This window comes from Varroa destructor, unplaced genomic scaffold (assembly GCF_002443255.2).
Source record: "Varroa destructor unplaced genomic scaffold, Vdes_3.0 BEIS01000007.1, whole genome shotgun sequence".
In the NCBI taxonomy this organism is placed as follows: Eukaryota; Metazoa; Arthropoda; class Arachnida; order Mesostigmata; family Varroidae; genus Varroa; species Varroa destructor.
Window position 1 is genome coordinate 21,631,259 of NW_019211460.1, and position 24,160 is coordinate 21,655,418.

A 24,160-nucleotide genomic window follows, 5' to 3' on the forward strand; every position below is an offset into this window, starting at 1 on the left:
CCTTGGTATCGATGAAAATATTGAAGAGTGTAACTAGCTTTTGAGTGAGGAAATTTCTCGCTAAAAGGACTACTCGCCATAACCTTTGTGTAAAAAATTCTGTAGATCTTAGGATTCATGTAGTGATATTTGTAAATCAAATCACAATACTCTCGAATTTGACGTATTGCGGATTATGCATATCTGCTACTAAAACCTTATCGGTGTACTCACTAACGTTTTAATGTACGCTCGATAAACAAGAACAACGTAAAAAAGAACAAATCCTTGGGGATAGATCAGGGATAGATTTTATTCTCACGTTACGGTGAAGCATTTTATTACAAATAAGATGTATTTCAGAGCAGCTGGAGGTGACAGCAAATGGCAGGGCAAAGCACATCATAGAAGTTGACAGATTTCAGTTAAGTTTAACTTAAGTTAAAAGGAAATGCTAGCTTAAGGAAAAAAGATATCTGTATGCTGATGTGCATCAAATCTGGTCAATTCATCTTGTACTGTTGGAATGCACCGACATAGACGTTATATACGATCTTCGTACAAACAATACGTCAGAAAAAGTTAAATGTGTAATTTGTGAATGATGAAATTGAAATAAAAAAACACTTATCATTTTCAAGTAAACTTCGTTGGAACTTGACAGTAATTCGTGTGTTTTTTAAGTGATTACATAGGACTATGTAAATTAAAATTAACTAAGTGAATCACTTAACAGATATCTAAACATGGACTTCCGTAGTTCTTCATACAATCTCTAAAATGCTGCCATGGAGCCTGGCATCGATTGACTTATCTTTTTTTCAACGCATTTATCGACTATTGTCTAGATATATCTAAATTATTTAGGAATTTTCATTCTCTTGATGTCCGCAGTCTGGACAAGAGTAGAATATCGTCTGGCCTTCATCCGCGCTACGTGTCTGCAAGGTGGCATAGGTCATTCCCTCGCGACCACAGTTTGTGCAGATTCTGTCCACACTAGGGCCATCTCCAGCACTACTTAGTTCCTTCTGTGCAGCGCCTTTCAGAGCGGTCTCACGATCGTTAAAGATCTAAAATGATCACAAAACAACGGCACATGCATTTTTCATATGACTAGAAGGATACAACTGTTAGAAAGTAAGAAACCATATATATATATATATATATATATATATATATATATGGTTTCTTTTCGTTTCAAGGTACCCAAAACAAAAAAAAAGTATCTGTTGTACTACGATTTTTCTACGAAGCGAAAAATCAATACCTAACTGCCATTTAAATAACTAAATGCTATCCTCACCACAACAGATTTCGTCTCCATCCCGTGAAAGTTCTCAATTGGGACCGAGTTGCCGCACAAACGACACGTTACCACTGTTGTAGACAGAGCCAGCGGCAAGATGCTACCGCACAGAGAGCAAAACTCCAGCTCTCCGGAAAAAATTACATTCGTTTTACTATTTCGAACACTACCGTTGCCGTTCTCCATAATGACACCAGTCGCTTTTTGCCCGCCAATGGCTTTCAACCACCTGAAAATATTAGTTTAGTCTATATCTATAAATAATTCCATCGTGAAACAAAGGAATCGTGTATACGTACTTCTTTTAGTTCCCATGAGCGTAACCACTTCGAAGCTAATGTCTTCTTTTGCATTGATGAACTTCCCTTTCGTCTCCCTTCTGTTCAGTTTCGTTTACATGGCTTCGAAATAGGAAGGCAATTAAGTTTTTGCTGCTGCTGAAACCCAAAAACAACTACATAGAGACAAAGGCATGCGGAGCACGCCGATATAACTGACTGCTGAACGTTCTAAAGAATTGAACTTCCACATGCCACGTGGCTTCCGCTAAACAGATGCTCTTTGCCGTAGAATGGAAGTAGTACAGAGTCATCTGTCATCAGGAAACGATAACTGCTATAAATTATTGCCATGACAAAATGTTATGACTTTGTACTTGAAAGTCGAAGAACTTTCAAGTTAGAACCTAGTCAAACATTTCTGCTACGACCTGTGGGTCAAAAAAACAGCTATCGCATCTATCAGTGGGCTCATGTTGGGCCACGCCGTAGTCCCGCGCGATGCCCTTTACGTATTACTGATAAGCATAAAATGCGCGATTAAGATTATCAATAAGCTACACAAATCCAAAAAGTACACGCCGCAGGTTAAAGCTAAACGCCTACGAATCAAAGTTCGCCCGTGCGTGTTGAAACTAATGCAGAAATTTTCCATTCGGCCATGCGTAGCACTAAAGATATTCGTGATGAAATCCGAAACGCGACTTCATTAAAGTCAGCGCATGATACGAAAAAACAGGAGGAGTGTTAAAGTTACTTCACAACTGTATCCTGAAGGTGAAACAGGCCGTCGACGCAAATGAAAATCAAGTCTAGATTCATGCTTCTCCAAGGCAGTAAAACGTACTAGGTACGTTATCGCCAAGGAAAAACTAAGGCAAAACTAACTAAGACAGTTGCACTACCGACTTTGTGCCGTAAAATAGGCTCAACCAACCGGTCAGTAGCATTATGCTCACGTAGATGCTTTGGCGGTGTGTGTGTGTGAACAGACCCAAACAATTTTCACTGCGAATTATAAGTTATATATATATATATGTATATATATATATATATTTATATGACTAGGCAGCATAGTTTTTAATCACAGCTGTATACCTCTTGCTATAGAAGGTATAACGTGTTAGAAGCAATTTTTTTGTAAAAAATATATAATGAGAACTCAGAAAACTCACTGAATGACTGCAGTCACAGAGTACGCTTACGATCCAGCAGTGTACACGGCGAAAAATGGTGAGAACACAACTTTACAAGAAGCTGAAGTTCAGTTTATTTTTTGAGATCCCTGAAAGAATAGATTTTAATTAAGATCCTAATGATCTACAAAACATTGTAACCATGTAATTGGCCATATCCTCATTGAATATGTGCTCTAGGGTCTACCAGCGAAACAAGTATTCACTGAAGAAATCTGGTGTTTTTATAATCTAATTCTTGATTACTGCTGGTTTACTAGCATGTAATATATACATAGATATTTGACTGAGATACAGATAACAGTGCGCACATAAATATAAAGCAATAGCTTTTATTAAATCATAACACAACATTTATTTAAGTTAAAATCTATTAAAAGTTTATAAACTCGCAATTTATTGTAACGAAGTCAAATGAACTACTTTAAATCTGAAACCATAACACAACACTCGTATTATTAAGGTTCTATGCGCATAGTTTTTAGTACTAGACAAACGATTCCACGTGAAGCTTTGTCATTTCATTTTTTCCACATTTCATTTAAATATCTATCTATACTTAGTCATTATCTGTAAAATATGCTTTTTGCGCGATTTATCCACCATAGATCGAATCTTGAACACGTTACTACCAATATGTGACTGACCTCTTTCTATAAAGAACAGCAAATGTCGATAACTTGAAACCGCAATAACACATGCATTTATGCTATTATTTCTGCTGTGTCACATTCTGTTAAAATCATAAGCACGATGTGTTGAAAAGTAAATATATTCCAACTAAACGATGGCAACAGAGATTCTAGGAGTTGATCTTTTGGCAAAAACAAAATGAAAATGGATTTATCTGCATCTGGTATGTAGTTTTTATTCCATATCAATATCCTTTAATATCAGTGCACATATTGGTATGTAATAATCTTCACAAACACGCAAGCACTTCTGTTCGGACGGGAAAGACTCACAACATCAGCCAGTTTTCGCAGCGCTCCACGTTCTAACTGCTATCGTAAAGCAAAATAAACAGTGATAGCAGTGACCTCTATGGCGTTTGCTAGAACCTTCTTTGTGAGTCTGAATGCTAGCTACAAATCTAAATTAGAGCCTTTTAGCTAGATTTGCGTCAGGTTTTATACACAATATGTTTATGTAGGTGTAAATTATTAATTATAAAGAGGATTATAGGTTAGATGGAACTAAATAGCAGCAGTATACTCGGTACTAATTGGACAGTTTTTCAAGAGGGTCACAGTACTGTTGTTTACGCACGGTCGGATTCAGCGGTGCGCTGACAGTAAATTCAAATGTTCTGTTGTGATCATAATAAAAATATAGCAGCTTAAAAAACAAAAACTAAAACATCTATTTGAACAAACATATTTCCTTGAACTATATGTGGTAGTAACGATGGAAAATAGCTCACGTAGCTACAAATATTTCCCTCATCATAGAAGTATGGAAATCGCCTACAGCGTAGCGATATTGATACTGTTTCGATAATGTAATTAAATTATCGATTTTTTACTTCAAGCAACACAATTTTATTGCCATTGATACCAAAGTATGGCTTAGTAGAGTTATAAAAAAAAGATCGTTTATCAAATTTAAGAGCGACTGTAATTTCAAAATTATTATGTACATTTTGCGTGAAAGGAAGCGATCGTTTCAATCATTAAGATAGACACATTATAGATATATTGATATTTCCTTTAGGTCCCTCAAAATTACTTAGTCTATATTTTTCTTAGAAACCAAGGACACTTAGTTGAGTCTCTACGAAGATGATAGCAAAACATTGTGATCGGTCAATTAAGATTGGAGTGGCTGATATCTGACCATGACTTAAACAAAGAAGATACATTTCATTTCTATATTTGTATTTGGATCTTTGTGACGGAGCTTTACCTGGCGCTTGAATGTTAATAATATTTCATGCACTTATGCTTAAGCTGTATGGTAATATATAATTTATCCGGCTGAGCGCTTTAAGATAAATACAAATTCATAAAATCGTTTAAGCGAGCAGAATTGTCAACCACAATTAACACATGGACTTGAAAGTCGTCAATAAACAGTTAGTCGAGCATTTCATTTGCAAAGCAGTGAGTAATAGCATCACATGTAATGCATATCTAACTCAAGGTTCAAAAATTAGATTTTTAAAGCTGGCTCGTTTGCTCATAACCGTTCTATTTTGCGTTATGTGTGGCTATACTCTCACTCTGTTCGGATATCTAGAGCCTATCTATTGCTTTTCACGTTTTTTTTCTCTTTATCTAAAAAGAAGCGGTTGAATTTTCACTAGCTAGACACGCATTTTATCTAAAATCTTTATACACCTTGTATGTTTTTTCCTCGACAATCTTGTCTAATTAATTTTGTCTCGACAATTTTGGTATGCTAGCTAGTATACTAGCATGCTAACATTATGTAAACATCAACTGAAGGTCATAAACATGACTTTAGCGACATGTGTCAACAGGATAACATCGAGAAGTGGCAGACGGAAATTGACTAGTCGTCGTTTGCTGCTTCATTATCAAAGCAGGGAAATATCGATTCCAGGACGAAGTGCTGTCCGTTACAACTTGGCAGTTTCTGTGATATAGAAAATTATAAGGAGAGATTTAGCTTTTGCATTGATAGCACATTGGGTGGAAAAGTAGATTACGCAGGCGCGGATCTAATGCAATGTTCGTATTTTGAGTCAAGTATAAAATTGTAGTCCATTAAAAGAAAATGAAGGGAAAAGTTCTATATACAACAGTCTACATGAATTTAGTTTACGGTTCTGTAATAAACAAAAAACGAAACCGGATCTTGCAAGTCGGGACCGAGAAGCAAAAATACAAAGGTCTAGCTAGACCCCTTAGCAAGATCGATTTCTGCCTATTTTTTGTTGTATTCTGTTCAGCGCAATTTCGGTGTTTAATGATCGACTTTGAATCGGCAGAACTTTTGGTAAAGCAAGAAACTGCAATCGAGGCCGTCTGATGTATAATGTGTTATCTGATTGGCAAGTAGGTAGACCTATGCTGTTCTCTATGCAAGCTGGCCAAATTCGATGCCACCGAAAGGAAAAACGACGGGTGGTTGCGACAGAAAACATGGATCAAAGATGCCACGACAGCTTTTGATAATACTGGTATCGCGGTCGATATCCGTATTACGATTGGAACTGTCGCCGTCATCGATTAGCACAGAAGTCATAAACACAACCGAGATATTGCTAAAGAATAAACCAGCAGGCAGAAAACGGTGTGGAAGCCCTAGTGGAAATCGTGGCTAGAGCGAATTAATTCCAGTTAGAATTTGTAATAGAATATTGTCGGCGCATACCGTCTTAGCGCTCTAATCTCATAGCTGCAGGAAATCATACTTCGGGTGAGTAAACACAAAGCATCAGCCGCGTACAAGAATGTTTTCTTTCGTTTCCGAAAGAAAGTGTCTTGTGCAGACATTTCGGCGTTTGTATGTTAAAGTGATGCGACTATCCTTGTTATTATTCTTACACCAGTACAAAGCAGGTGTTCTCTGAGGTCTGTCACGAAATGGCACATGTCTTTTCAGCCTAACTGAATGGAAACATCTAAACATTGTGAAAGTATGCTAAAGAATACGTTTCTAGTTGGCATGCCTGTCAGTCAATGCGGCTGTTCCAAAAGCGAACATAACTAAACCGCAATTCTGAGAATTGGGCTTTTTTGTCGAGGGGCTTGTTTCTAGTTTTTTTCCCAACTTTGGATTCGAGAATAATTCTAGTTTTTCAATATCAGCGAAAAGCTGTACAAGCAGCATTTTAGGTACTGGCAGCTAGCAATCGTCCTGTACTAGACAGAGGTTCCCATCTTTAACGAGGCATTGTTGAAAGGATAAAAAAACAACGTTCTCTAGCTGGCAGTACATAAAAATAAACGTTAACGAACCTTTATTGGAAAAATGGTGCAATCAGTAAAGGATACCGTTCGTCCTAGAAAGCGTAATAAATAAGGCGCGTACAAAAATAGTTGAGGTTTTAGAAAACTGAGAAAATATGCAGAAGTAAGCAAAGGATACGGAGCAGATAGCTTGGCAAGGTCTAATTTGAAGTGACTCAACTTAGCATCCGCATGACACAAAATTATTTATTTCAAAATTTACTCCATATGTACAAAAAGGTATATTGTCGTCCGCGTATGTAATGTATTCATTGGTACAATGAAATCGACAAAGTGAGGTGTCGAGAATACATCATTTCGTATGACACAGATCAACTAAACTATAATCAAATGATATATGGGATCATTATTACTAGATGCTAATTCATGAGCGCTATTACTGGTACACTACTGAATGCTATAGGTAACTGATGGGCGACTGTCGATTAAATAATAATTCGTGCTGATTAGTCGGCGTCAAGTGTAGAGACAGTCCTCTCTCGGGCATCGGTAAGGAACTGCCAATACATAACTTCATTTGTTTCACAATAATGAAAAGCCAACCCATGTCCTTTCAAGATTATATTCATACGTCGAACATTTTTACTCCTCTTAAACCGCATAGGGCAAATACAACCTTTTTTTTTGCTTTAGCAGCAGTCGTAACTGCGAAAGGATGTTTGCAGACTTTAAAAACAGCACTTAGATTGAAGGTAACATAGCTGATTGATCATCACCTAATTTGAGAAATATAATCACGCACAAATATTGTACGCACACATTTGTAAACAAGAATGTTCATAAGCACTTGACTACCAGGTTGAATAACCTCATATGCAGCATCAACAGGGCCCCTTTAAAAAACATGTTTCTAAGTTAATGAACCTTTAATTTTTTTATTTTGACGACTGTTGCCCTAAGTATCGGTATCGTCTTGTCGTAGTGTGCATGACGTAAATGCCCCGTGTATTTGGTTCGAAAACACGCACATGCTAGCCAATAGATTGGCGTCGGTCGGGTTTAGCTGGTATGACCGTGTGCTTTGTTATGAAAACTGCCTATTTTGATGTGTACTTGTAAATCTCAAAAGAATTAAACAGTCATTTAAATTAGCAGCCAGATCTACTAAAAATATTCGGATTCTACTTTTATCAGCAACGTTTTGGTTGAGATGAGTTTTGACGTAAGCCTCAATAAAGGATTTTGTAACAATAAGGAAATATATTGGCAAAAAGCTTTTATAGATATCTAAGCCAGTAATATTCGTTACGCAATAGTGAATATCACTCTAACTAAAATGAACGAAGAGATCGTAAAAATATGGAAACACAGTCGTCCCTAATAGGCATAGATTTCCAAGCGACTGAGTCATTTTGTTTATCCTAGGCTATACGTACTACTTATAAATAGCTAAAGTGATTGAACTGCCAAGTTCTGCGAGCTGAGCCAGTCACCAGAAGCTTTGTCGAAATTTCTGGATTCCGTTCGGAATTACCCCCATTGCTGTCTATCACCATTGCCATAGAAAAGTGGCAGTTGTCCCATGTGACATCACAGTAAAGCAGTACCGTCAAGCCGATTGCTGCCTTCGGTAACAACCTTCTGCTCTTTGCTTTAGGCCTCTAGTTTCCTATGTTCCGGCTAACTGAAATGGCAAAGAGGACAGCTAACCAAAGATTCGATTGTCAATGCTCGAAAACACTTCGCAGAAAACGAGAAGTTTCTATGATGATTTATGACGCCAAGAGACCGTCGTCTTTCTTGAACAAATTAGAAGTCTTTCGATTTTTTTGCGATATATCAAACAACCGCTAGTCGTAATGGAAAGCCATTAATCACCTCTCTTGAAGCTGGAGACGTGTTACTGATTTCATAAATAGAAGGCCTCTTGTTTGACGAATATAAGGCGTAATGCTTAGATAAGCACTTAAGTGTTAACTTTCTGGCATTCGTAGGGATTAGCTTTGCTAGACAATTTGTTTGTCGAGCCTGTCAAAGTACTCTGTGCGCTCCCCCAATATACAAAGCAACGGAATATTGGTGCCAGCAAAGCGGACACGATTGAGGAAATACGCTTGGCGGGATTCTAAGGATGGTGGAAGAGCAATGTAAACTAAAAGGGTCTCGATGTTTGTATATTAATTCACAGTATTATCCATTATCTAAAAAGAGTGTCACGAACTTCATATTCTAACAAGATAGTACAAATTCAGCCGTGAATCATTCGCCGCAGTAGATCGGCTGGTTAAAGATTCGGCCAAGCTTGAAGTGACTGGTTTTAAGGAGAACAATATATACTCCACGTCGAACTCACGGGCTTGATGAATCTACATTTGAAGGATGCGGTCTACTACACGTAAATCAGCCGGCTTGCAGTCGGCTCCTCTGCAGCTGAGCATAGCAAATAATTGGTGAAGGTGATATTGGTCATCGGCAAGTATATAAATACCCTTATTTAGACACAGGCATGTGTATTACTGTAGTGACTAACTGTGCAATCCAGTCCTAGCGAGCAAGTAGAGGACATCAGTTTTCCTGTATTAGGATTATTAATGTAATGATTTACTCTTCGGAGAAAGTGGACACGCTCAACACGCTAACACAGCTCCCCGGCCATAAGCTGATGCAGGTTGATTCATTTCCGGCAGTAAGATAATCTTAACGGTAAACGAACATGCGAGGGATATGAATCAAGTTAGTTGATTTACTGACATTTTCGTTGCTAGAAAAGCGTCTCCTACACATAGAATTTACTCAGAGAGAACAATTAGTTCAAGAACTTAAGCCAGTCACACTTCGTGTCATAGAAGATTTTTGTGGATACAGTGTCTTCCTGTTTGAATCAGCTGGTTGACTAGATTTATCCATATGAGAAATTATCTGTGATCAAGCAAGTAGTTTGTGCCTGCTTTTACAGCAGTAGCATATATTAAAATTGCTATGTGCCATTTCATACAAGAAGTTCCAAACTTGCAGTTTCGTTAACCAACTTCTGAAGCGACAAATTTTTCAAGGCATAGTTGCGGATTGTTTTTAGGCCTTATTAGAGGCTTCAAGTATTTAAATATAATTAAATAGAGCTTTAACTACTACCTGATCATTCATCTGCACTACGTTGTTTCTAAATTGTCAGCTTGAATGTCTTGATCAAATTGCTGCTCTGAAATCTGATGATACGTCAATAGAACCAACTTTCTCCAGTCTGTTTCAGCTGCGGTAATAAAAAAAATGTGTGCCATACCGAATTATCACGTACAATCTGTGAACGGCAATTTTTACATTACTAATTGGTGAACTTATTTGCTTGAATCAGTGGCTCCACTTGATTCCACTTACATTACATTATAAACAGGCGAAGTAAAAATCTTTATACGCTTATTCTTTTTTATTTTCGTTTTATTTGATTTGGCCTGTGGTTTATGAACTTATAAACCGGTTGATTCCATAAATTTATTTTTCTTTTTTTTTCGGAGAATTTCAAATGTAATAGTTCACCGACACAGATATGTATTACTTGACTTACGCCTAACCCGATCCTATTACTGTCAGTGATGATAACAAGTCTATAATGCGAGTAATATTTCATGCAAAATATGGACGCCATTTCTTTCCAAGAATAACAACGGCATTACAATATAGTGCGTTTGTTGGCTTGTAGGCCAGGTGTCGTTCTATTACAGAAGTTCTTGCGGGTTTTCATAGTCGCCAGTATGATGGTTTTTGGTGGAAACCAGAAGCCGACACACACAAACATGCACACAGCGTCTTGCTCACTTCAAAGCAAGTAAATAACAGCTAGCTGGAACAACTTGACAGCCGCTGTCGTTATGGGACAGGGCGCGCACAAGTGAGGCAGAAACCACGTATTTTACGCGAGCGTATGCTTGCCCTTGAATCTCTCGTCCTATTCTGTCAACAGAGTAGCTAGGGCGCACTGTAATCGTATAACACATAGCAGAAAAAATAGTTGGCTTTCGCTCGTTGTAACACGCAGTAGTGGTCGGTGATCATCGCAGGAGTGATTAACCACTTACCCATCGGCCACACACATTAGTATCCTAAGTAAACACGGAATTGTTCCATTCGGGAGTACTATTTTAATCTGTTCTGAATAACAAAACCGATTTGAAAAATACTTGAGTAACTGAGAATGGTATATATATGTATATACTAGTCTGAACAGTATTAAAAACATTCGTTTGCATTTAGATGATAAGGGATGAATCAGAAGGCTCAATAGGATCAAATGGCTCTTCTTTGCGATTTGGGAAAATACCGATAAGTTGATACCATTCTGATGGCTATAATCACCATCATCGTTGTTGGCAGGATATTATTGGGCCGAATTTTGTGCCGAACATGTGGCAGTTACGTTAAATAGACATACCCGCGAAAGATGTAGACTCATACAAAATGTTTAGCCCAAAAGCCTATCTCAGTTTAAATGCAACTTACAAACCAGCGATATATGCTGTACTCTATACTGAACATCCTCTATGTGGTATTAGATCAACCTTTCTACTAGGATCATTTCATAAACTAATCATATTTACGTCAAGATTCAATAATAACCGAAAAATCATGGGCTGTCGTTGATTTTTTTAAATGTGAGGACATTTTACTTCGTCCTTTTTATGTTTACTTTACTAAGCTGCCTTTAGTAAACATGTTCGATACATACATAATAGTCATCAATAACTGTAGTGCATGGTAATGCTTTGGACTGGATTTGAAAGTAAAATATCGTTTCTGAATGAAATGAAAGGCACCTAAAATAAATTTAGTCATCAGATTCCTAAAAGAAAGAAAAGGTTGACTAACTTAAACTCTCAAATGAGCAATATTACGAGAATAAAGGTTTTCGTTTAGAGAGGTAAGTGGGCTCTTTAATTACCAAGCTACGTTTTTCATTGTATCGTTTAAAGCTTAGGCATACATCTTATCGAATTGCAGAAGTACTTCTTTTGCCCCTTCTGTATGGCTCGATGGTGATGGATGCGTAAATCAAATGCATAATACCATTCATGCCTACATGAGCGTTCGAAGTTATGGCGGCACTGTATATAAATAATTGCTAACCTGCTTTCATTTGTCATTATTTACCCGCAATGAATTAACAAAGGACCAATTAGGGTTTCGCTTATGGCGCACCTGTATCTCCAGTACTCGCTTGCTGGTTTCTCACGGCATTATTTCACGAGATGATTGACGAAAAAGATGCATCTCTTTCGATGCGTCTCTCAAGAGACGAAAGATAGAAATGTATCATTGTTTTTGTGACTTCTCATTTTGTGATCAAATTTACTGCTTGTAGATGAAGTTTCCTTATAATACTAGTGACATGTGTATTAGTCGATCATGTGATTTCTGTTAAAAAAAAATGATGGATGTAGAGGGATTAAGTATCCAAATCACACGTGCATATTCGTAAAAAGGTTTTAGCTGAATCTATCAGATTAGCTAGCAGAATCTTAGTATTTAGGGTTTTTCACTTGTTTCTCTCATCCAAAAAAGTTTCTTATGGGTATATATATGATTTATTGGCGCGCAGAAAGGCTAACACAGGCGCATTCGTTGTGCGCTACAGCCAATTTGTTTTTGTTTACTTTGCGAAATCGATCGACCTGATAGTTTCAGCACCCCACCGCCCGATAGTTATCGACTAAATAAACGATTTTCACTTTGCTCTTCACTAGTGGGCAGAAAAATTCACAGATTGGGCGGTGTTCGGAAGAAAATTTTCCCAGAAATTTAACCTATGGTCTTTGTTTGATTTCGTTTAGTAGAAATTTGTGGCCCGGAATTTTTCAGAGGTTGTATGATTGTGTATATCTAACACTATGGCTGAGTTCCATAATCTCACCAAGACAATTAATCTATGACCAGTCGTATATGATGTACTTCGTTGATTTTTTTATGATTAGAGGCATCTTACTATATTGTTTAAAAAACTCATTTATATTAGGCTTTTAATTTTCGATAATTACATTGATATACATTTTAATGGATGATCAAAGTAACAGTCCTTTTTTAATGTAGCAATGAACTTGCCATGAAAAAATATCAACTCACTACGAGTGTAGAGTTTTATTTTACTTTTAATCCTTAGGTAGCTTAACCTTAAGTAATCGATTCCACTTTGGGGTTCTTCCTAAAACCCACCACTGTGTTAAGTCATTTTGTATAGATGTACGTTGATAACACTCTAAGCACAGCTTGTTCTCTTTTATTTCATGTCAAAGGTTTATTTCGATAGCCAAAGGCTAAGCATATGTATGACTGAGTTTCCGTTCCTTCTTCTTTCTAGATCAGCCTCGGGTTACTTAAAGTAATCTCATACGTAGACATGTTTAGAAATGATCCCGTAGCTGATGGTGCGCTTTAGTGACACGAAGAAAAAAACTATATTATCTTCATCAGTCTATTAGTCCGTCGGTGAGATTATCGAAAATGCTTTTGTCCTAGATGTGTATTCCTTAAGTAGAGCCAGTAACGTGTCTTTTTCCAGCTGACGATATTCTGTTAGAGATTCTCGTGTGTAGAATGCGCAGCGTAATCACTTTTATTAAATTTATTTCGTCTACTAAATATACCTCCTGCCAATCGTTCATTGAGAGGAGGTATATTTAAGAAGGTTGTCCCTTATCTGGGTATCCTTACTCCTGTCTCCGACCTCACTCTTATTATCGAACAGAATACTACCTGCAAACCTATTCTAAAACAGTGTTTTTTTACGACATATGATTCACGTATAGCAAAATAAACTTATACGGTCTAAACTGCACAAGTGATACAGTTGTCTCTTATCATTTGCGAGTTCGATACACAGAGGCTACGAGTCAATAAGAAGGGCCCGATGGTAGTACAATTCAATGAGTTATTTTTCTCTACAATATAGTTACTGTATCGCGCTGCACTATAATTGGCGTCGTTAGCGGGTAGCAAGACCTAGCAAGCTGGCGAACTGTCTTTCGTCCGTCAATAATAAAAACAAACGTGTTCTCTCGGGTATTGCAATAACTGCTACTGCTAGCGATGCTCTACCAGCTACAGTAGTTTCTCGGTTTTTCGCTGTCCCCTCGTTTTCCCTCTCTCGGCGCCAATCGCTGCTACTGCCGCTCTGCTGCTGCCGTTGATGGTGGTGCCGCTGTTGTTGTTATCGTTGAAGGCTGCCTGTCTGTGGCGTGGCTGTGGCAAGGCACCGCACAGCACCGAGGGCGCCACCCGCTTATAGCTGCTGCTGCTGCTGAGAAGTATAAAAGAGAAACCCTCTCTAAAAAACATTTAGCGGTTGTAAGCTGTAACGATCTATGAATCTGTTGAATTGTAAGCGTTTACGTAGTCGAGCAGTTTAGCGCACTGGAAGTCACTATAGAAGTGCGTCCTCAACTAACGAGAAGGTATCGTCTTACGCGAAGAAAGAAAATTCGATCGAGGCGTTGCTATAGGAATGATCAAGAGCTAGAGTGGTGTTGATCGTAATATTGGTTCAAGACACGCTGGTTCATTGTGACACGGGATTCAAGGAATACATTACAAAATGAGACTGTTGATTGTACTGTTTCTGTTATCGGTGTTGTGTGGTGTTAGAGCCCTTGAACGGGAGCAGGAGGCCGGAGGCGGTAAGTTGAAATGATCGTACGGTGAGCTTTTCTTATCAGACAGTGTGAGGCCTCTTGTTACAGCAACTGATTACTGATATCGAAATTTCATATTGGATCATTTATATCAAACAACATACGTATGTAGCCAGTTAGTCCAAGAAAGCTTGGATTCTACGTGACAAAAGATACCAGCATCGAAGATATAAGCACTTGACTTTCATGTCGTGTATATAACACATATAGATTCTATTTTGTGAACTGAAGATTGAAGCGAAGCTAATTGCTATAAACAGAAAGACGAACAAACGTTTCGCGTATCATTTTTCCCGTAGGTTTCTTATAGAACTGCAGGTGATGAAAGTTGCAAGTAAGGCAATAGGGTAATCGCAAATCTGAAATAGTGTAACAGTTTAAAATTATTCAAACTTATACAGCTAAAGGCAAGAGGCCAAAATAGACATTTTATATCTTCTATGTAAAGAATATAAAACTTCATTACTTGAGGGAACATTTTTGGCGCTTTTCGAGAAAAAGGATTTTGCATGGAAAAAATTGTCTCTGTTGTACGTCAGTTCTAGCTTTTTTAGCTTCTATTTCTGCGAATCGCATAGCGTTTGTCCTGGAGTGCAATGACGACGATTTCTAACGATTCTAATGACCATTTTGGTATTAGCCGGTGATTTAACTGTTGTCTTTAAAAGCGCCGAAATTTATCAACTCCATCAGACTAAACTCAATAACATGCAGAATGTTGAGTGCATTTTCGTTTCTCAGGCAGTCGGTGAATACATATGGGTTATGCTTCATTATAAATTCTACCTTCTGAAGGCTATGATCTATTTAACAACGTTTCTTCATAAATACCTCGGATAGAATGTGAACCTTCTGTTATTCCAGAAACGCTAGCTTCATACTGAAATGCAGGAATAAGACCTGCGAATGTGTACGTTCTGTGCCCCAGGGGCGTGGTTCGTTGTTTGAAAATTTGCCTCTATAACAGTGTAAGCGGCTGATAAACGTTACGAATATTGGATATTTTCTCAGAAAAGTATTGTTGCAAACGAGGCACATTAAGTTACGGCCCATTATGAAAAAAATGTATTAGCGGTCTCCTATAATAAGTCTTTGCTCTAACCGCAGATTTTTGCGTGGGTTGTTTATACCTATAGTGAGAAATATTTCACAAATGTGTGCGACCCTATAGGTTCCGAAATAAATCAAATATGGAACAATTCCCCACAGCTGCTTTTGGGGTCAGCGTTTGGTTTCAATGCCGGTTCTATTATTATCTATCGAGTTCCGCATAATCGAGGCGTCTAAACATATTTCGTTGGCATGCTAGCACGCTTTGGATAGAAAAAAAAAATCGGTCGAATCAGCTATCGGTAATTATAGTCGGTAAGCATGACCCGAATATGGATCATTCTTGTTGAAAGTATACCAAATTTCTAATAATCAGCAGACACTTGTTATACTTGATACCTACGACATAATTAGCTAAACTATTTGCAATATATGTATAATACACATATACACATACAAATATAAAGCAAGCTCAATAGTAACAGCCAAAAACATTTCCATGAGCAGTAAAACATCATGGGTTCTCGCACCAATCCACTGATATCCCCCCGATATCTGATTTGTAAGACAACTGATCAATATCTCGTCCGAGTGCTTTCCCGAACATCGTTGTGAGTACCAGTTTACTCCTTTTATCGGATCCGCCATGTCCTCTGATCGCAGATAGTTAACTGGCTTAATACGAGAGCTACCCTGAAACAGTTATACATCTATGGCGGTAGTGCGTAGCTGTCATAGCTGACCAACGTTGGTTTGTGCCGTTATCTTTTTTGTCGCTTCCCTGTTTGTCGACTGGCTAAGACGTGGTGCCATTTTTCGATTATGCTTTTGACTTCCCGTGAACACTCTTTCTGACAAGAGCTGACCAGTATCCAAGGCCACGTTCAAGCCTGCAAATGAGTGGCATACGAGTCCAACCACGGAAAAATATTGCTCTTCACAAGAGCACCATTGCCGTTTCGAGTCGTTACAAGCGACGGGAGCATGCCCGTGTAAGTAACGAGTCTCGATAATAGAAGAAAATTACTAATAGGTGTTAATGTTCATGTCTTATAGAACGTTACTGAGAGCCTCACAAAGTATGTACAAGTATTCGTTTTTATTGAATTGCCAAAGCGTTCCGGTGCTGAAGGACATGGGTAAGCAGTAGGGCCTATTAGCATAGGGTCATAAAAATTAACAGCTAATGCTCCAGCTAATATCATCCAATATCTGTAATGGCCGACTCTAACCTTCCTAACCCGGTTCAATTACTCGTTTCCAGTTGAGGATGCCTCGGAGCGAACCACACAGATACCAGTCGTTGACCTTCAACCTAAAGGAGATAAAAATGACTCAGATTCGGACGAAGATGGTGATACTTCTGGACTTGCGAAGTGTTCGTCGTATGTTTGTCGGGTGAAGTGCCAAATTAACGGCTGTATCCGTTCGCAATGCCTCGACGACAATCGTTGCAGGTACATAATATAACACAATATGAATTATTGGTTTGCAGCCTTTCAAAGTTTTTTCCGAGGTGTTAAAGGTAACCAGTATTAACGCTAGCAGAAAAAGGTATGTTTTATAAAGATCGATTTTTCATGGTATACATGCATGACACACATATTTATCGGCTAATGGAATTTGTTTTTTTTTTTTGTTCGCAGTTGCTATTGTCCACTTTTTAGAGATCCGTTTGACCAATTCTTCAAATCGATCCTTACTTCACACCTGGAGCCCGGCCTAACCGTTCGCAGACGACCAACCATTTTCTTTCCCTCTTTCGGACTTCCAGCCTTTGGTGGCCAAGACGACGATGGGCTCATCGATTTCCGTAAGTTATTCGAAGAAGCGGCCAATTCCGGAAGCGGGGTACGTACATACGGATTTTTTTAGTTTTGTTATATCTAAGCATGAACCCGTAGACAGGCAACATTAAACAGTGTGGAGAAAGAATCAAATCAACTTTGGAAAACGGACCTTGGTGTACCTAACTAGAACATGTTTCATACCTTGAAGCAACATTATACTGCTTTTAAATAGTAAAGCTAAAGGTCAAGCACAAAATACTTTTCCTGTGACGTTTACAAATGTTCTATAGTGCATGGCTCTGCGATGTGGCCATTTCGTCAAAATTCATAGCACAAAAAATTAAGCTACCTACCGCAATTAATATGTTCAAAAAATAATTTATACACGTTTTAATCGTGTTCCGTTTAATTGCGTCGTTTTTTCTATTCGACCATAGCATGCAAAAGTCTATCGTACAATGCAGCAGACCTGCCGCCTTCCTGATGACTGCTCGGCCGCTTGCACGAACTGCACGCAGACCACGTGCGACGAAAAGCTGTGTCGTTGTAGCCAGTGCACTCGTGAAGGCGTCGAATCTCGCTCGACGAACGTGCTTCATACATGCCGCAGTGCACATAACTGCGCCGAGCACTGCAAGGGCTGCGTGGTCACCTCTTGCCGTTATGGCGTCTGCGAATGTAGTCAGTGCTCGGTAGAGACAGATACACCGACCACTTCCGAAGTTGAGAGCGGTGAATCCGCCGTGTCGAACACTACCCAGCCAGCTCTAACAACAGTCGCCCCCAACGGTGACGAAGTAACGACGCCCGTTGTCACCACGGAAATCCTCACGGTCCGAACCAATGAAACGCTTTCTGCGGCCGAAACTGGCCATTCGGGCAAGTGCATACCGAAACGATGCAACCACTCGTGCTGGGAACGCCAATGCACGAAATGGAAATGCGACGCAGATCGCTGTGTTTGTGACGGCTGTCCTGAAGAGGTGTCCGTCGTTGTGAAGAACGTCGAAGGCAAACCCGAAAAACTTCAAGAGGACAACAACACCAAATATGAAATTATATTCTAGATTTTGTCATACCCGAATTCGAAATCATTAATCCTTCAGATACTTGAAGGCTATTCGAAAACTAGAGATGACTGTCGGGTCAGCATATTTGAAAAGGTAGAATTAAGAATACTAATTTGGGTTGACTAGGGAAGTCAGGCAAGATAGAAGGGACAAGGCAAAATATTGAGACCAAGAATCAGCGCAGAAGGACAGCTGGAAAATAGAACTCTATGTTACTATGCAAAAATATATAAAAGTGATGGTATTGGTGTACATCAATACTGATCTCGAAGTTACTTCAGAAAAGTTCTAGTTCTTTTGGTACACACACACACACTCACGTACGTACGATTCTGATTGATAATCGAATGAATATCAGTCGAATAAGTCAGTTCTTTTTCACCTTTAAATAGATTAAATGACGTGACCATGAGGGATATACATATATCGATAAAATTAAAGATACAGTTTATAGAAGAAAAACTAAACTAACAATACAACATGTAAGAGCTTAGAAGCCAGACTGTAGCACCCAGCTCCATGGCGGAATCATTGTGTACCATGTACATTCATAAGAAAACAAAGGCGTTGACAAAGGCTACTTTCGCATATTTTTCCTTAGAGCACTTTCAAATACGTAGAACATATATTCTTATATTCTTCCCATTGTCTGCTTTGCAATAGTTGGTTGGCGTCCATATTTCAAAGGATATGGACTTTGTCGCCCATTGCTACATATTAGCTGTAATAATCGAAAACGGTGGTATTTAGACACAGAGGATAGTAATATTGATGTCTGGGTCTCATATTTCTATATTGCCAAAGTACAGTATATTGAAGAACGTTTACTAAATTGAGACCTACTAGCGCACGTAACAACGTTGATAAATAAACTACGTACGTTTAAAATGAGGCGTATTGTATTAAATATGGGTAGGTAATATAAGAAAATGAGATTAAGGTTTGGCTTCGCTTGTTAGCTATTTATGGAGTCTATTTTATATTCAAATGGTTTTTGAAAAGGCGAAAAGCCATTGTAAATATTAAAATATAAAATATAAATGTATAGAAATTGTTCTACTCTGAGCCATTGAGCACAGATGTTTCACGCTATCAAGAAAAAAATTTAATAATATCCGTTTTAGTACAGCAACATGCGACTGAAAGCATACTTTAGACACCTAAAGAATTCATTTGGGCTTTATTTCTCCCCACTTGTAATTGGAAGTGCTTCTGGCCAAGAACACGGTAATCTACGATGACTGAAACCTTTCTAGAGCACAACGTTCTTCCAACAGGCTACGCTGTAGTGGTTTGTGTTACGGTAAAGAGCAAACATAATTTTTCTGGTAACACTGCAAATAACTGTTAGAATGGGGGTATGTTGTTTCTTTTTTGACAACCCTTGAGGCTGTACTATATAATAGCAATGTTTATTTATTTTTATTAATTATATATATATAATTTCAGTTTCCTAAACATTTATTAAAACCTTCTCGTGGCTCGCCTTTAGCGAACACTAATTCGCACGTATTTGAAAACAAATACTTCGAAAAGATGAAAATCTATTTAGGGTGGAGAGACATCAGTTAGGCTAAAAAGATAAGACACGGTAGAAGTATGATGGCCGCTGATAGGGCCATGTCATCGTAGAAACAGTTGGTAAAAAATGTAGCTAGTTTTAAAGTACCTTATTATACTTCGGTAGTTTATAGTTAATTAATAACACTGTAAGCCAGTAAGTAATACAGCAAACTATTTATTTCGCTCAATGTGGATATTTCTATAGACATGTTGATTTGATTATTAACAGCACTAGTTCATGGCGATTTTAATATAAAACGTTCTACAGGCAAATACAGGTATTCTCTGTGAATGAGCGCGAACAATCATATTATTAGGCCTCTTAATGACTGAAGATCTGACGACTTGTGGATATAACATAAGTGTACCCAGGTTCACATGGACAAAACAAACACTTTCGCCTAGGTTCGTAAATTATATGCAAAAAAAACAGCATGTTTAGCAAGTAGAAATTTCACGGAGTAGATGTGAAATGTCCATCGACACAAGGTTATCCATAGATAATGTTAGCGAATCGGCAGTTACGCTCATGGGGTCTAGTGACGAGCTGTGTGATTAGAAAAAAATCACAAATGAAAGGTTTTCTTTCTGTAAATTTGGCATCGGTACGGTGAGTGCTCTGTAGGATAATGCTATTTCCAGGCACTGTAAAAAGAGAGCTCGCTTATGTCAGTGCAGTGATGTTCCATAGGAAAGGATCAAGAAAGTTATAGTAACCGTTTACCGGATGAAGTTTTACTATGTCCTACCTGTATTGACGCTATAATCGATGCCATAAATTTTAATATTAAAATCTGTATAGGCCGTACATTGATATGAAGAAATTTAAAAAAAAATTAGCTGATCGTTGTAAGATAAGTCTATTTGTTTGGAAAATATTTTTTAGTTTAAGGCAAAGATAGAACAATAACGCAATGTTTCAGATGAGAGAAATAAAAAGTAGTACTGGGTGCTTACTAACTACTCATGTGTATGCGAAAGCTGAGAGGTCAGAACTTCATTTGGTTCGATTATCTGTTCAATTGGGCCATAGAAGATTAATGTTGGTCAGAATGAGTGGTCCCTTTCCATCCGTGCACTTTTAAAAAAAATATTCGCTTTTGACTATGACATTTAAATATGTCATTTGATTATACTTCTTCTTTACTCCTCTCAAGAAAACACCGGAACCGATAATTTCGATATATCGTTGCAAACGCCACAACTATGACCTTACTTTATAAATACATAATTAGAATGTGATTATTAATCAGTTACAGTTGCTCTTCGGCTGTCAAGTTCATTTGGTTGATTTCAATATAACAAAATTTTGTTTATGTTAAATGTGGCCTGACAATACACATGAATGAAGAAATTTAATATGATTCTTTGTGTAAGATAACAGAATCCCGCAAAAGATATTTACCAAAAAGGTGCTGCTAACTGCAAAGACGTCGCAAGGTGCTCCAATGATGTACGCATTTTTTTTGTTTTCCGCAAAAGTGCTTGCTCTTTTGATCCTTGATTGAACTGGACGAATATGCAATATATGTTAAACCATCATAAATAGTTGAATGCTTTTTCAGATCTGGGTTTCTATGGAAGCAGCTGCTAAAATCCCTCCCGAAATATTTTAGCTCTTCATGGTTGGCAAAACAACAACAGTTAATTTGATTCACCTATACTTTATCCCAAGCTTGACCTGCATCGACACATCGCTTCTAAGAGTTTGACCAATAAAGACGTTTGCATGGCGCATACATCTCAAACGGAACTCTGCTTAATCATACATATTGACGAAAAAATAACATATCTGACTACAATGGTCGCTGCAATATGCAGCCACGCCTAGGCTAAATATTTACCAACACCAGCGGATGCACACATGAGCCACTATAAAAAAAAATTATGGGTCATTTATCCACAGTTGACTTCCCAACAGATTTTATTGTCTAAAAAAAATTTTGAATCAGTGTCTTGAAGACACTGGACTTACATAAATAACAGGTTAATAAGTATAGGCCGTTACAATATACTGCTTTTTAAATGTATTTCTATATTTAGATAACATTCGTTTAATCGTTAATTAACTGCTTGTTACACGTAAGAATTATCATATATCTCTGTTATTGCTTAATCACAATTTCTTGGTTTTGCAAACTGAATTAAAATAGGCTCTATGTGTACGTACCACGTATACATTATGTATAACGCAGTTGACATAGATTATGTGGGTTTGATATTTTTAATGAGCTCTATCATTCGATGTAGGGTGGAACTGCTTTCCGCTACGCCTTCATAGCTCCTGACAAATGTAACGAGTGAGGCTGCGTAATCTTCTCGGCCTAAGTAAGCTGTAATCTTCAGCCATCCTTTGTCAGAATCACGCTGTTGTTTTCATAGTAAATGAAAATTAATGAATGAACGTTGATGCGCTGTATTATCATTTTTGGGTTGTTGAAGCCCGGATATGCATCGAAGGCCATTTGATGATTGTCTATTGGTTTACTGACACATTCGCCGCTGTAAATAACACAAACCTTATGGTGTCATCTGCTCATCTTATGACGCGATAAATATATAACGGCTCTAAAAGAGCTTTGTTGTTTTGTATGAGAAATAATTTGTATGGCATATTTTGAAAATTCATTTTATCAAGAAATATGTTATTGATTTTTTTGGGTGTTTTAAGACGTGACTACCGGATTACTAAAATGATCTAATAAAACTGAATAATAGGAATAAATACTAAATAGTGGCTACTTTAAATACTCAGTTTTTTGGTAAAGTTTAAGAAGGGTTTGATTTGTTTTATCTTGTTTTTAGAGTAAAGAAAATCTCAGCATCAGAGTGCGTTTGCTTTACTGGTACTCGAACGATGGATGCCTTAACCATTTGGCAGATGCGCATGAGTTGTATAAAAAAAATTATGAACGATTTTAAAAATGGAGCTCCGTTTCTGCAGAAAAATACCGCTGAGGGGTATGTTGCATTAGTCTGTAAACCATGACCAACGGTAGTACACTTTATGGCATTGTGTAACTCATTGTACTCGTTTTTGCATAACGTTGTAAGTACGGGAATCACTAGCTTCCAGATGTTATTGTAACATCAAACCTGTATTGGTTAAAGTATTTTTCTTTTCCATTAGCCTTCTTGGCAATGTTCGGGTAAAAGCGAATGCCGAAAATGTGTTATATTTTGTCTCAAGAGAAGTCAATGACCAACACAGCGTTATTTTTTGCACATGCTGCTAAACCAAGGAGCGGTGGGAAATATGTATGGTGTATTAATTGTATAGTAGAAACTAGTTACGCACAGGCATTGAGACGTATTCACAGGTACATGGGCTTTCGTCGTGAAATCAATAATATTTGATTCTTTCTGCGGCCGGGATATTACAGCGCTACAGGCGAACCAATTCAGAGATGATGGTTGGGTTTATAAGTAATATATAGATAGACAAATTATCAGAAACAGATGGACTGCGATATCATATTTCGATATTATAAATAGCAGCACACTAGAGAAATGAAAAAAAAAGAAAAAACAAATCACTAAACCACGGTTACGTCATTGAAAAAATTATAAATTGATGTAATGGAAGATAAATTATATGGTGCAAATGCTATATAGGTCAATCCGCCATTAATCAACGTTCCTTTACTAAAAAATTATCAAGTTTTCGAACTTTTGAGGAGCACATCGGTCAGTAAGTTAGTGCAATTTGCTTAATCGGCTCCTTTTTTTTGACTATACTTCAGAGGTAAGGCTTTACGGGACTGCTAAGAATTGTTTACATTTCCCCATACTCTTAATAAAAGATACAAAGATGACCACCCCTTTTTTTTATTACAGTGTCGCTCATCTTGAAGCTACAATCTCAAATGCAAGCTGAAAAAAAGTTACTTTTCAGTATTACATGATAGTCGCTTACATGGTCATAATCCTACCTTGTGGGGCTGTGCAGATGAATGACTTTAATATCTTAAATTGATATTTTTTCGAAAATGAATGAAACTTGTATTTGTAGTACATCCACTTTGGCCACTCAACAAGAGAATCTCCGGATATTTTTTCCTGGTTCCTTGTTTTCAATGGTGGCATTAAGCGAGGTTTGACTGATAAAGCGGAAGTTTTTGGGTAATTAAGCAACGTACCATAGTATTTTTTTAACTAAATTTTCGATATCAATATAATAAATCAAAACGACCTATTAGTAGTTAAATCGCAAAGTGTACTTATGTACACATGTATACATGTTGAACGACGATATGATTGACATTCTATAAAATCAACTGGAAACGGATTTCAATTAATTTTTGGAAATATAACTAATAATAGGCAGGTATTAGCATATTATATGCTGCTGGATGATTGCCTGGGGAAGCA

General features: G+C 37.7%; 2 protein-coding genes across 4 annotated transcripts; one reads left to right on the plus strand and one right to left on the minus strand.

Annotated features, from left to right (window-relative positions):
* Nucleotides 1-267: 267 nt before the first annotated feature.
* Nucleotides 268-3,875, minus strand: Polr1H (RNA polymerase I subunit RpI12). Of its 3 annotated transcripts, none has more exons than XM_086973902.1 (4): nt 3,728-3,875; nt 2,742-2,851; nt 1,286-1,517; nt 268-1,052 (listed from the first exon to the last, which is right to left on the minus strand). In XM_086973902.1, exons 3-4 carry the CDS (start codon nt 1,472-1,474, stop codon nt 843-845), a joined length of 399 nt encoding a protein of 132 aa, XP_086830028.1. In that variant the 5' UTR covers nt 1,475-1,517; nt 2,742-2,851; nt 3,728-3,875; the 3' UTR covers nt 268-842. The 3 variants fall into 3 exon arrangements, with proteins under 3 accessions (XP_086830028.1, XP_022669205.1, XP_086830029.1); XM_022813470.2 differs by lacking the exon at nt 3,728-3,875 and adding an exon at nt 3,410-3,721; XM_086973903.1 differs by lacking the exons at nt 2,742-2,851; nt 3,728-3,875 and adding an exon at nt 1,588-1,695.
* Nucleotides 3,876-13,947: 10,072 nt separating this feature from the next.
* LOC111253693 (uncharacterized) lies at nt 13,948-19,117 on the plus strand. The gene is made up of 4 exons (XM_022813468.2): nt 13,948-14,301; nt 16,631-16,823; nt 17,013-17,217; nt 17,594-19,117. Exons 1-4 carry the CDS (start codon nt 14,220-14,222, stop codon nt 18,221-18,223), a joined length of 1,110 nt encoding a protein of 369 aa, XP_022669203.1. The 5' UTR covers nt 13,948-14,219; the 3' UTR covers nt 18,224-19,117.
* The last annotated feature ends 5,043 nt before the right edge of the window (nt 19,118-24,160 follow it).

Excerpts from the sequence above, each read along its gene's own strand:
- Polr1H (XM_086973902.1), bottom strand. The coding sequence starts at position 1,474 with ATGGAGAACGGCAACGGTAGTGTTCGAAATAGTAAAACGAATGTAATT. Across the intron at positions 1,053-1,285 it reads TGGAGACGAAATCTGTTGTG|ATCTTTAACGATCGTGAGAC; the intron begins GTGAGGATAGCA and ends TGATCATTTTAG.
- LOC111253693 (XM_022813468.2), top strand. The coding sequence starts at position 14,220 with ATGAGACTGTTGATTGTACTGTTTCTGTTATCGGTGTTGTGTGGTGTT. Across the intron at positions 16,824-17,012 it reads CTCGACGACAATCGTTGCAG|TTGCTATTGTCCACTTTTTA; the intron begins GTACATAATATA and ends TTTTGTTCGCAG. Across the intron at positions 17,218-17,593 it reads CGGCCAATTCCGGAAGCGGG|CATGCAAAAGTCTATCGTAC; the intron begins GTACGTACATAC and ends ATTCGACCATAG.